The sequence below is a fragment of the Anolis sagrei genome, chromosome 2 (genome assembly GCF_037176765.1).
Source record: "Anolis sagrei isolate rAnoSag1 chromosome 2, rAnoSag1.mat, whole genome shotgun sequence".
In the NCBI taxonomy this organism is placed as follows: Eukaryota; Metazoa; Chordata; class Lepidosauria; order Squamata; family Dactyloidae; genus Anolis; species Anolis sagrei.
Window position 1 is genome coordinate 148548358 of NC_090022.1, and position 12963 is coordinate 148561320.

A 12963-nucleotide genomic window follows, 5' to 3' on the forward strand; every position below is an offset into this window, starting at 1 on the left:
TTGGGTTCCTTTGGATTCCCTTTTCTAGTGTGCACTTTTGAAGGGCACTAGATCCAGTCTGATCTTGGAAGCTAAGCAGGGCCTGCCCTGGTTAGCAACTGAATACGAGACAACCAGTGATTCCCAGGTGATGTGCGCTAAATTTCAGAAGAAGCAACTGGCAAGACCACCTCTAAGCATTACTTGCTTAAGAAAACTCAATGAAATATTTATTTGTGTGTGTTTTATGATTTTCATGATGTAATGCATGATGTCTATCGTATTTTGTTTGTCTTATGTTAATGTGACATTGAATTATTGCCAATTTGAAAGCCACTCTGAGACCCCTTCAGGGTTGAGAAGTAACAAGGTAAAACACAATTAATAAGAAAATAAATAAATAAAATTCACGAAGTTGCCTTAAATCCAGAGTGGACTTGAAGGCAGGAGCTCATACCCAAAGGGGGCGTTTTCAGAGCTGGTCTTTTCCCTCTTTAAATGCCAGAGTTGGAATTCCCTGGTCCTTGTCCATCTGGGAAAAGTGGAGCATGAATGCAGTTGGGGGCTATGGAATGCTACGGAATCCTAGCAGTTCTAGTTTGGCAAAGCACCAGTGCTCTTGGGCAGAGAAGGCTCCATGAGTAAAACTTCAACTCCCAGGATTCCATACAGAGCAATGGCTTCAAACTACAAGAAAGGAGATTCCACCTGAACATGAGGAAGAACTTCCTGACTGTGAGAGCCGTTCAGCAGTGGAACTCTCTGCCCTGGAGTGTGGTGGAGGCTCCTTCTTTGGAAGCTTTTAAACAGAGGCTGGATGGCCCTCTGTCAGGGGTGCTTTGAAAGACATGTAATGTAATATATGAGAGGAAGTCAAGCTTGTTTTCTGCTGCCCTGGAGACTAGGACACAGAGCAATGACTTCAAACTACAAGAAAGGAGATTCCATCTGAACATGAGGTAGAACTTCCTGACTGTGAGAGCCGTTCAGCAGTGGAACTCTCTGCCCTGGAGTGTGGTGGAGGCTCCTTCTTTGAAGGCTTTTAAACAGAGGCTGGATGGCCATCTGTCGGGGGTGCTTTGAATGCAATTTTACTGTTTCTTGGCAGGGGGTTGGACTGGGTGCCCCATGAGGTCTCTTCCAACTCTATGATTCTATACCGGTGAGATAGGTAAAGGTTTTCCCTTGACATTTAGTCTAGTCGTGCCTGGCTCTGGTGCTCATCTCCATTCCTAAGCTGAAGAGCCGGCGTTGTCCATAGACACCTCCAAGGTCATGTGGCCAGCATGACTACATGGAGGGCCGTTACCTGATGTCTTTTAATGAAGGGAACATGATTATATACAGAATGGGATTAATTCCCTAGTACATTTTGTGACCCAACCTTGTTTAATAGCTTGTCTTGAAAGCTAATGTAAAGGTAAAGGTTTCCCCTGACATTTAGTCTAGTCGTGCCTGATTCTGGTGCTCATCTCCATTTCTAAGCTGAAGAGCCGGCATTGTCCATAGACACCTCCAAGGTCATGTGGCCGGCATGACAACATGGAGCGCCCTTACCTTCCCGCCAGAGCGATACCTACTGATTTGCATGTTTTCGAACTGCTAGGTTGGCAGAAGCTGGGGCTGACAGCGAAAACTCATGCCGCTCCCCTGATTTGAACCTGAGACCTTTCGGTCAACAAGCTCAGCAGCTCAGTGGTTTGACCCACTGGAAGCTTTTAAACAGAAGCTGGATGGCCATCTGCCAGGGGTGCTTTGAATGCAATTTTACTGTTTCTTGGCAGGGGGTTGGACTGCGTGCCCCACGAGGTCTCTTCCAACTCTATGATTCTATACTGGTGAGATATGTAAAGTAAAGGCAAAGGTTGCTGGGATTTATAGTTCACCTACAATCAAAGAGCTTTCTGAACCCCACCAACAAAAGAATTCGGCCAAACTACCCAGAGAAACCCCATGACCCACTGAGCCACCGGTGAGATACGGAATTTAAAGTGGTGTGAAGCCGCGTTCATTCTGCAATATAGACTCACCCCAAAACTGCCTAGTTTCCCAAGATTGCCCTCAAAACGTTAAGTCAGTCAACAGCATGGACTGTGCAGGGGGGGGGGGAGTTCCCCCCTCTCCCTTAGAGGGCAACCCCGAGCCATGGCAACCCTGGGCCGGCCTGCAAGGTGCCCGGCGCTGTCTCCCTCACCTGTTGCCGCCCGAGGAACTGCTTGCCACAGGAGGAGGAGGGCCAAGGAGCCCAGGAGGCGCCCAAGCCGCACTCCACCAGCCGCCGGCCCCATCGTCGGTCCCAAAGAGAGAAGGGACCAGGTCGACCGAGCCCAGCGAGAGGAGAGCGACTGAGAGACGGAGGCAAAGCCAGCCGCGCCTGGTCCCGCCCCGCTTCCCCCCTCCCTCCCTCCCTCCTTCCCTCTTCTCCGTCGCAGGCCAGCCGCCAAGGCAGCCTTGAGGGGCTCCCCTCCGCGGAGGGGGAGGGAAAGGGAGGTGAGCCCCCAGGAAACTCAGGGCAGGAGCCTTGGGAGCGGGGCAGAGCAGAGGCCGCGCCTTTCTCGCATCCACACAGGCTTTCCCCGTTGGGCTTGGGCACGGGACCCCTGCCACTCAAGACTTCCACAGCAATCACAGCAGGATGGGTGGGCACTGCCAGAGCATGCCCGTTCCAAACTGCGCGGCGTGGCAGTGGAGATCCAAACCTAGAGGGCTACAGTAGCTCCGCTGCTGCTTTCCTGGAGTACATCCACACTGAGTGCGTCCTGTGGAATTGGGGTGATGCTCCAGAGCAGTGTTTCTCAACCTGGGGGTCGGGACCCCTGGGGGGGGGGGCATGAGGAGGATGTCAGAGGGGTCGCCAAAGAAAACAGCATTTTCTGTTGGTCATGGGGCTTCTGTGTGGGAAGTTTGGCCCAATTCTATTGTTGGTGGGGTTCAGAAAGCTCTTTCCATTGTATGTGAACTATAAATCCCAGCAACTACAACTCCCAAATGTCAAGGTCTATATCCTATCTGTCTGTCTATTCACATCTGTCTGGGCATATTGAGTTTTCATGCCAAGTTTGGTTCCGATTCATCACTGTTTGTGTCCACAGTGCTCTTTGGATGTAGGTGAACTGCAACTTCAAAACTCAAGGTCAATGCCCACCAAACCCTTCCAATATTTTCTGTTGGTCAAGGGAGTTCTGTGTGCCAAGTTTGGTTCAGTTTCATCATTGGTAAAGTCCAGAATGTTTTTGATTGTAGGTGAACTATAAATCCCAGCAACTACAACTCCCAAATGACAAAATAAATCCCCCAACCTTACCAGTATTAAGATTTGGGCATTTCAAGTATTTATGCCAAATTTGGTAACTGAGGGTTATTTTTGGGCCTAACAGCTCAGATTCCCCAACAAAATTAAAGATAATTAAGGATAATATTAAAATAAAAGTCACGAATAACATTTAAAATAATTCTAAATGAGAAGGATGAACCTGGTGCACTACTATCAGTTTATTCATGTTTGGCTCTATCTTTCTCAGAAGCATGAATTGTTTTTATAAATACTTATTGCACTTGCACCATTATTAACTGTTTGCCACACAATTAGAAACAATATTATGACTTGTGAAAGGGCGTCGAATCAATGCAGTTTGACCATACTTTCACTGTCATCACTCCATGTTATGGGATCCTGGTGGTGGGACACCAGTACTCTTTGGCAAAGGAAGGCAAAAGAGCTTGCAAAACTACAACTCCCGGGATTCCATAGAACTGGAATATAATATTACACAGCCCAACTATTTTTTTCCTTAGTGTCTTGGTTTTCAGCCTGTTCCTAGGGTTATATAGGGTGCTGATTCAGAAAACTGCTCCGGATCAATCACATTAGCTCTAGTTTCTTAGATCCAGTTATCATATTTTTTTATGGACAAGCAGATAAAGACTAGTTGGTGGCTTATGTTCTATATCTCAAAAACTAGAGCTGATAGGAGAAAACTGGTGCCATTTTTGGAATCAGCAGGTCAAATATACCTGGAAACAGGGCTAACATTTGGGGTACCAAAATGAGTGTTGGGTTAGCATTAGAGTTATTCCACGGCAATTAAAGCAGCAACAAACTGTATTCATAGTGTAGATGCACCCCCCAGGCCCCAAAAGAAGGGGGAAGTGATCCACAGGCACCCAATAAGACTATGCTGTTTTTTTGGCAAGGGGTGGGGAGGGGTGTCAGGAGCAACTTGAGAAACTGTGAGTCGCTTCTGGTGTGAGAGAATTGGTCGTCCGCAAGGATGTTGCCTAGGGGATGCCCTGATATTTTAGGGAAGCTGGAGCTGACAGATGGGAGCTCACCCCGCTTTCCAGATTCAAACCACTGACTTTTCAGTCAATAGTCCTGTTGGCACAAGGGTTTAACCCATTGTGCTACCAGGGGCTCCTGGTGAGGTGAGGCTCATGAAATATATCTATTTTATTGATTTATGCTACCTTTCTCCTATTATAAAGACTAAAGGCAGCTAGCCATAAATATGACACAAGGCAAATGTGAGGCTCCTGTAGTTCTGGCATTCTCCATCAGAAAGTGTACAAAATGATCAAGCACTGAGAAATAGGGTACAGCCGTTCAGCCACACTTGTGGGTTTGACTGTTTCAGATTAGGTTTAAAATCCTGACTAAGGGTGCATCTATGCTACAGAATTTATACTGATTGATATTACTTTGACTGCCATGGCTTAATGCTATGGAACCCTGGTATTTCTTTGTTTGGTGAGACACCAGATCTCTTTGGTAGAGACGGTATCAAGAAAACAAATAAACAGAGCCTTCCCATGAATAATACAGGCTGCTTGTAGTCTATCCAGTAAACATTCACTTGGGAATAAATTTGGCCAAACACATGGAGGACACTTTTAAGAACATGCTGTGCTTGTAAGAATCTTCTTGCTTAACAATGTTTGAATGATAATGGGTGTAGAAAGTAATTGGCCTTCCCCAAAGCAAGCCGCCAAAATCAATAATGATTTGCCTGCTAATGTTGGAAAGCCAGGGTGGTGAAGTGGTTTGAACTTTTGACTACAACTCTGGAGACCAGGGTTTGAATCTCTGCCCAGCCGTGGGAACCAACTGAGTAACCTTGGATAAGTCACGCTCTCTTGGACTTAGACTGGGAAAGCAAGACAAACTACCTCTGAGCAAATCTGGTCAAGGAAACCCCATAAGTGGGTTGCTGTAAGCCAGAAATGGCTTGAAGGTGCATAACAACTGGCAACACTGATCCTCACACAACACTTCAAAACAGTTCTAGGGTTCCTTACTGTTTTGGTTTGGGAGAAAATCCCCAGTCAACTCTGTGGGAATCGCACATCTCAAATGAATTTGGAGAAAGGTGTTTGGAGAAATCAGCAGGCAGTACAGTCCTTGTACATAACATATAACACAGCACTCCAGAGTTGGCTCAAGATATTTTGCTACCTGGAGCCAAACTCAGGAAAGTACCTTCTTTCCTCAGTTCCACATACGTGAGCCAACTGGACTGGAAGTTGAATCTTACTATGGGGCTGGTAGTGGGACCAATATCCTTTGTCATCACTCTAAAGGGGAGCCAGGTCAAATTAGGGAGTGTAGGGCTAGCCATAGGGCACACAGGTCTATGCTCTGAGAAAGAGGAAGGGGAATCTCCCATTGCTGCTCTTCCAGGCTTCTACCACTTAAGGATGGTTGCTTCATTCTGCCTAATAGTAGTACTGACCCATCGACAGAGATTACCCATAATTCAGCCTTCCACAAACTATTCCTCTTCCAATCTGGAAATGTTCTCCATGTGGCAGCTAAGGATAATGTGAGAGGTAGTCTCTGAAGTGTAGCAGGCTGGAGAAGGTTGAATAAACAAATCTGAAAGAACCCAAGGTTGCTCCAAAGTTACCACAATTGTTCTGACTTCTCATCACTCCAGTCAAATATACTGAGGAGAGGGTTTAAGATTTTCAGTGTGGACAGAAGAGCCACTCTCTCCAGGAATGTGTGGTTCTCCAGATGTTGGGCTGCAGATCCTATCAGCCCTTGCCTGCGTAGTCATATTGTGGGACTTACAATACTAGAGTACTTGGAAGGATGGTCACACTTGGCCCAAACTTTTGGACCAGGCTACACCCTGAGAAAGAAATGCCTGACTCTAAGAGGTGTCATGGTTGGGCATCTGCAAGGATGAGTTGAGTGACAGGACTGAGACATTCACATTATGCCTGGAGCAGAGGATTGCTCTCATTTTGCATACCCTGATTTTGGTCAAAGCAAGGTGGAGAAGGTGACTTGTCCTAACCCTTCCCTCCAAAAATAATTGGTTGGAGCACTGATGGAAATATAGTGTCAGTTAGCAAAAATATTTGCAGACTGAGAAGAGTGTTTTAAGCCCCCTGGAAGCCCAGGCATGTTGGGACACAGACTAGGGAAGCCAGAGAATGAAAGTTATGCAGCCCAGTCCTCCTCCGTATTGCTCTGTCCCCTCTGGATATCACATCCAAAGGGGAGAAAAGGAGGAGAAGGAGGATGGTGTGAGGAATGAGGTCCAGCATGCAAATTGTTAAGGCTTGGGCTGAATAATGGAGACTGAACCTGGGAATTGTTGGGGTTCTCCTATTCCTCCATTTACCTCATCACTTAACCAGGAGCTCAGAATCTTGCTTGGCTTTGCTGCATTTGGGCTCTTCACATCAATCAACACAACTGTTATCAATGCTGAGGAAATATGCATGCTGTTATCATGCAATTCTGGACTTGGAGCATCTCCAGCTCAGCTCTACTCATGTTTCTCCCTGTTGTGGCTTCAAACATGACAGCACTTGGTAGACGGAGAAAAGATTGCTCTGCTGAAGTTAGCTTCTTGGATGTTGGAATGATACATTAAAACTGCACCAAAAATAAAGTGGAAGGTTCAGGGCACTTAAGGGGAAGATGGGATTTCAGCAGCAATGAATACTGGATCCAGAGAGCTCATGTGGCCTATGGCATTTTTTTTCTTGTACATATTTATAACACAGCACATAGAAAGAACTATTTATTCCCTGAACAGCATCAGCCCTCAAACAGACATTCAGTTACTTTTCTCAATCCTTATTTCTCAAGCAGGGACATATCTAGCTTCTTGATATTGACAGCACTGCATCTCTCCAACTGTGCAAGGCACAGGATGGAGGCAAAAAGCTGCAATCCTACAGCAAAGATTGAAAATATTATTCTATCTATCTATCTATCTATCTATCTATCTATCTATCTATCTATCTCCAAATCCTCAGTTCAGTTTGATTCTGATTGTTGTTGGAGGAAGATTCTGTAAGTCATCATCTATATAAGTAAAAATGTAATGTTCGTTTGTGGGATTAACATAACTCAAAATCTACTGGACGAATTTTGACACAATACACCTATCAGGCCAACAAATGGCCATCACTCATAAAAACACTGAAAACCACAACAAAAAAGACTTTAAATACAAAAAAAAACATTAAAATGCACGTGCAAAACAACATATATACACATAAACACAAATATATACACACACAAAACACATAAACACAGATGGGGCCACAGCAACGCATGGCAAGGGATGGCTAGTTATATTAACTTTTCTGAGCTCTGTCCTAAAGGCCCAGAAAGAGGCTGTCCAGCCCAATGCACCTACAGAAAGGAGAAGCATCCACACAATAATACATACTTCTGTAGTCCAAGACAAGCGAGAGAGACGGACATTGCACACAACCTAGATGGACAATATGACATTAAACCAGCTACCATTAGCCCTCCACATCCATAGATTCTGCACCCACCAATTCAATCATTGTGGTTTTAAAATATATATATTTAAAATTCCTACAGCAACACCATTTACAATGCCACTGTATACAATGAAACTTGAATATCCATGGATTTGTGTATCCACAGGGGGTCTTGGATACCAAGTGCCGCCATACTTCTGTTCCAGTTTGCTCAACATATTTATTGGATACAACAGCAGGAATAGGGCTGGACATTCCCTATCCCATCCACTGTTCCTCTGCTAGGATAATACTTGGCATATGCTTTATTATTATTTCTGGGCAGCCTAACCAGACCAAAACATCATGAAAGCCACTTCTCATAGTCCCCACCATCCCTGCTAGGAAGCCCGGTGGATGAAGCCCAGACAAGCTGCCTTTCCTTCCTTACCAGGCAGAGACCTCATTAAACAACTGCTGCTGCTTTTAGTTTTTTGTTTGTTTGGTTTTTGTTTGTTTGTTTGTTGTTGTTTTTTGCAGGGAGAAAGCTAGAGTGAGAGTGCAAGCCATAAAGCCCAGGCCAGCAGGAAGGCTGGGCTGGTTCCAGCCCAGGGGGCTGAGGGATGTTACTCCAGATACAGCTGTAAATATTTTCTGGGAACTTAAAATCTGGGTCAACAATTTGGGAGATGAGCCCGTGACTCATACCATGAGGCACTGGGGTGATTCAGTCAAGGGCCCCAAGGAATGGAGGGGGTGATGAGAAGGAATGAAGGAGAGAGTTCTGACCCTTCATAAGCCCTAGAGAAAGGACTGATCAGTTGCCCTATCAGCTGTTCTGTACAAACTTAGATCTGTGCTTTTAAAAACATGTAGTGGTTTATGGGGTATCTCTGTGCAATGTTAGAAAGATGACAATTCATTATTACTTTGCTACATCTACATTCTGCTTTTCCTCCACTGTGATCATGGCTCTCCTTTTTCTTACCCCCTTCTATCCTCACAACATGATTTTAATTGCAGTTTCAACAATTTATGTTTTATTACTGGTTTTAATTATAGTTGTTAATGTTTGGAATGTGTTTTTTTTTGTTGGGCATCAAATTGTTGCCGGTTGTGAGGCCGCCCTGAGTCCCCTTCGGAATGAAAAGGATAGGGTACAAGTATGGGGAATAAATAAACAATCCCGTGAAGTGGCCCAGTCTGGGAAGAGAGCACAACTAGATCAAATAGCGAGTTTCATGCATCAATGGAGGCCTGAAATTATATCTCTCACATGCATCTGCATTGGAGAATGAATCCAATTTGACACCACTTGAACTGCCATGTCTCAATGCTACGAAATCTGTGATTTGTAGTTTTTTGAGGTGCAAGCACTCTTCGGCAGAGAAGCCTAAAAACTGTTAAAAGTATAACTCACATGACTCCATAGCAATGAGCAATGGCAGTTAAAGTGGTGCCAAACTGCATTCATTCTACAATATAGATATATCCTAAGATCCATTTCACACTTCATAATTATAGTGCTGTGATTTCACTTTAACTGAGATGGGTGTGTCCTATTAAATTTTGGGCTTTTTGGATTAGGAAGTCACACTTGGAAATATCAGCTCTAGAGCCTCACCAAGATACAAACTCCAGGATTACATAGGGTGCACCCATTATTATTATTATTATTATTATTATTATTATTAAAAACATTTATATTCTGCCCTTCTTGCCGCGCAGGGGACTCAGGGCGGAGCACAACATATATACGGCAAACATTCAATGCCGGGACATAAAACCATAAATATATACAAACATTAAAAGCACTTAAAAGTTGCTTTAAAACCATCTCAGGACACCATTTTGCCTCATCACACTGCCCCAAAGGCTTGGTCCCACAGCCAGGTCTTCATCATCTTCTGAAGGACAGGAGGGAGGGGGCTGGTCTAATCTTGCCAGGAAGGGAGTTCCACCAGGGAGCAATCACTGAGAAGGTCCTGTCTCTGGCCCCCGCCAAACATGCCTGTGATGGTGGTGGGACTGAGAGCAGGGCCTCCACAGGAGATCTTAGTTTCTGTAGTGGTTCATAAAGGGAGATGTGTTCAGACAGGTAAACTGGGCTGGGGCCGTTTAAGGCTTTATAGGCCAAAGCCAGCACTTTGAATTGTGCCCGGTAGTAAACTGACAGCCAGTGGAGCTTACGTAACATGGGAGTTGTGCACTCCCTATATGTTGCCCCAGTTATTAACCTGGCTGCCTCTTGTTGGACTATTTGAAGCTTCCGAACCATCTTCAAAGGCAACCCCACATAGAGTGCATTGCATTAGTTTATTCTGGATGTTACGAGAGTGTGGACCACCGTGGCAGTTAAAGGCAATCATAGCACTTTGCTTGTGCCTAGTTTCCAACAGTTTCTGAGACTCCAAACAGGGAGGTGAGAGCAGGCGTATTCGGGATATAGCAGCTTAGTGCGCATGTGCAGGCAAGGGAGAGCGTGTGAGACTGGAGGGAGGCTCACGCCAGCAAGTCCCTTCAAGAGATGGGGTTTCTGTGTGGGAAATTTGGCCCAATTGTGTTGTTGGTGGGGTTCAGAATGCTCTTTGATTGTATGTGAAATCATAGCGCTTTGCTTGTGTAGTGGAATCAGCCTTAACCTACACAGCATACAGACCAGCCTAATTGTCCAGGCAAGGAACAGGTAAGGGAATGGCAGGGCAAAGCAGCCAACTCAGGTGACAGCTTGTAAAACAAACACTGAGTTGAGGAGGGGTGGGTGACTTTGGGACTGTGGCCCCTTCTACTCCCAGATAATCCAGGTTATCAAAGCGAAAATCCACATTATCTGCTTTCAACTGGATTATCTTAGTCTACACTGCCATATAACCTAGTTCAAAGCAGATAATGTAGATTCTATACAGCTGTGTAGAAGGGGCCTATGACTCCATCACCTGTTGGGTGGACAAGATGGGGCTGCTTTCCTAAATGTTAAGAGAGCATACTTGTTTGAGAAAGGCTCCCATTGACTATTTCCAAATAGAAGGAAAGATTTTGCAGCTGTAAATGTCAGGTGCCACCATATCTTACCATTGGTAATCCTGCCCAAGGGCCAGGCATGTAGCCGGGGGGGGGGGGGAGGGGTTGAGGGGCTTCAGCCCCCCCCAAGGCCTTACTAATACATTATTTAAACTGTTATGTTTATTCATATCATGATCTGATCACTATGCTCAATATATCCCATATGCATGGGGGTATTGGGGTAACAATACAAAAGGTTTGCTAGGGTAGACCCTCCTTCACTCAGACTCAGCCCCCTCCCCCCCCCCCAATCAAAATCTTGGCTATGGGCCTGCCAAGGGTAATAAGATTTGAAGTCCAAAACAGTTAAAGCCTCAGGTTCTCCCGCCCTTTAGCTCAGCTCAATGCTTTCTTGACATGAAATCCTTGAAGGCCATGTTCTCAATACAGCCCCTCAAGTCCCATTTGGCTTTGAAGTCTCCCATCATTCTTTGCTAAGGTCATCCCAGAGTGAAGTCATCTTACAGTGGCAGCGGCAGGATGCCATGCTAGACCTATTTACTTGAGAGTAAGTGTCACTAAACTTATTGGGATACCTCTTTCAGGCAGAACTGAGCTACAAAGGAAACTTAACTAGACTTCCACCAAATTATTTATTTTTGTTTGATATGCCAGATAAAAATAGCGCTTCTTTTTTGTTTTAACAAAATGACTTCCTGTAATGTTCGGTGTACAATGCTCTCAAAATGTGCTTGTGTGTGAGAAAAAGAAAGAGGGAAAAATAATTGTTCAGAAGCTACAGTACTTTCAGGCAAGAGGATAATTCAAACAATAGGTTTGGAGACAACATGCAGATTCTAACTGTAGAAAGATTTACTTATTTTTAAGCCACTTCCTCTCATTTCCCTAAATGATTCAGCTGGCAGAGTCTGAACCCAAAGAGTAAACTAATACTATTGCCTTTCAGCTGCCCCCAATCAAAAACTAAAATCTGGCCTACAGTGTCATCTAGTGACAGTGTTCAGGTTTTGCAGAAACAAAAACCCCTCTGCATTAGTATTTTCTGTTTCAACAGAAGCACATTCAATAAATGACCTGCGTTACAGGTAGGCAGAGAGGTGTGGTGTAGATATTTGAGTGTTGGACTAGGGCACTGGGAGGCAATGGAAACCTTCTCTCGGCCTTAGAGAAACCCATGGAGAAATCCTCTCTCTGAACAAATTCCTCCAAGAGACCCTAGGTCTGCCTTAAAGCTTGTCACAAGTCAGAAATGGCATGAAGGCACACAACATCAAAGATCGCAGCAGATTCTGGTCTTGGAAGTTAAGCAGTGTCAGCTCTGGTTTGTACTTGGATGGGAGATCACCAATAAATACCAGATTCTGTAGGCTATACTTCAGAGGAGATTGCAAAATCTCCTTGCCCAAAAATTTCCTGTGAAATACATGGAGTCACCATAGGGTGATATGTGATTTGAAGGCACATAATACATACACATTGGTCCCAGGTGGTGCAGCGTGTTAAATCACTGAGCTGCAGAACTTGGAAAAATATTTTTTTCATTTAAGGCTGGATCTACACTACCCTACATCCAAGGTTCTGATCCCAGATTATCTAATTTCAACTGAGTCTACACTGCCATATAATTTTGGATAAAAAAATAGTCTGGGATCAAATCTTGGGATATAGGGCAGTGGAAACACAGCCTAAGAGAAGCAGCATTTTTTAAAAACACCTTGCTGGAAAGAAGCTGCGCTCCACACTTCAAGATGTTTTTTTTTGGGGGGGGGGGTGGATTTACAACAGGACTGGAGAACAGGGAGTTCTCCAAATATAGATGGGTTGCAGTTTTCATGATCTCTCTCCATTATCTAAACTGGCTAGGGTTATTAGGAATTGTAGTCCAAAAGCCTCTGGATGCCCTCACATCCTGAACCTCTAAAAAGCTGTCCTGTTCTACAACACTGAGTATCCACAGCATTCGAGAGAGGCACCCTCTGTTTGCCCAGAAAATCACAGTTGCAACCTTGGATCCTTATCCATTACAAAGCAGGATCTACTTGTTCTTGCTCAATTAGAATGCCATTTGGTTCCTCTGACCAATTCTGTTCTATGATACAGTCGTCCCAGTGTAAAAATGTGGGTTGTTTGCTCGTCTTGAGCTGAGCCTATATCAGTGTTTCTTAGAAGAAAGATTTTTTTTGTCATGTCAGGAGCAACTTGAGAAACTGCAAATCGCTTCTGGTGTGA

The 12963-nt window shown here is 44.7% G+C and overlaps 1 protein-coding gene across 2 annotated transcripts in view; it reads right to left on the bottom strand.

Moving 5' to 3' along the window:
- COL5A3 (collagen type V alpha 3 chain) overlaps positions 1–2349 on the bottom strand; it is a 180499-nt gene extending 178150 nt beyond the window's left edge. For both annotated transcript variants that reach the window (XM_067463950.1, XM_060763835.2), the window contains exon 1: positions 2174–2349. In XM_067463950.1, the coding sequence (XP_067320051.1) occupies positions 2174–2267 (94 nt within the window). In that variant the 5' untranslated portion in view covers positions 2268–2349. The remainder of the gene's footprint in view (positions 1–2173) is intronic.
- Positions 2350–12963: the final 10614 nt, after the last annotated feature.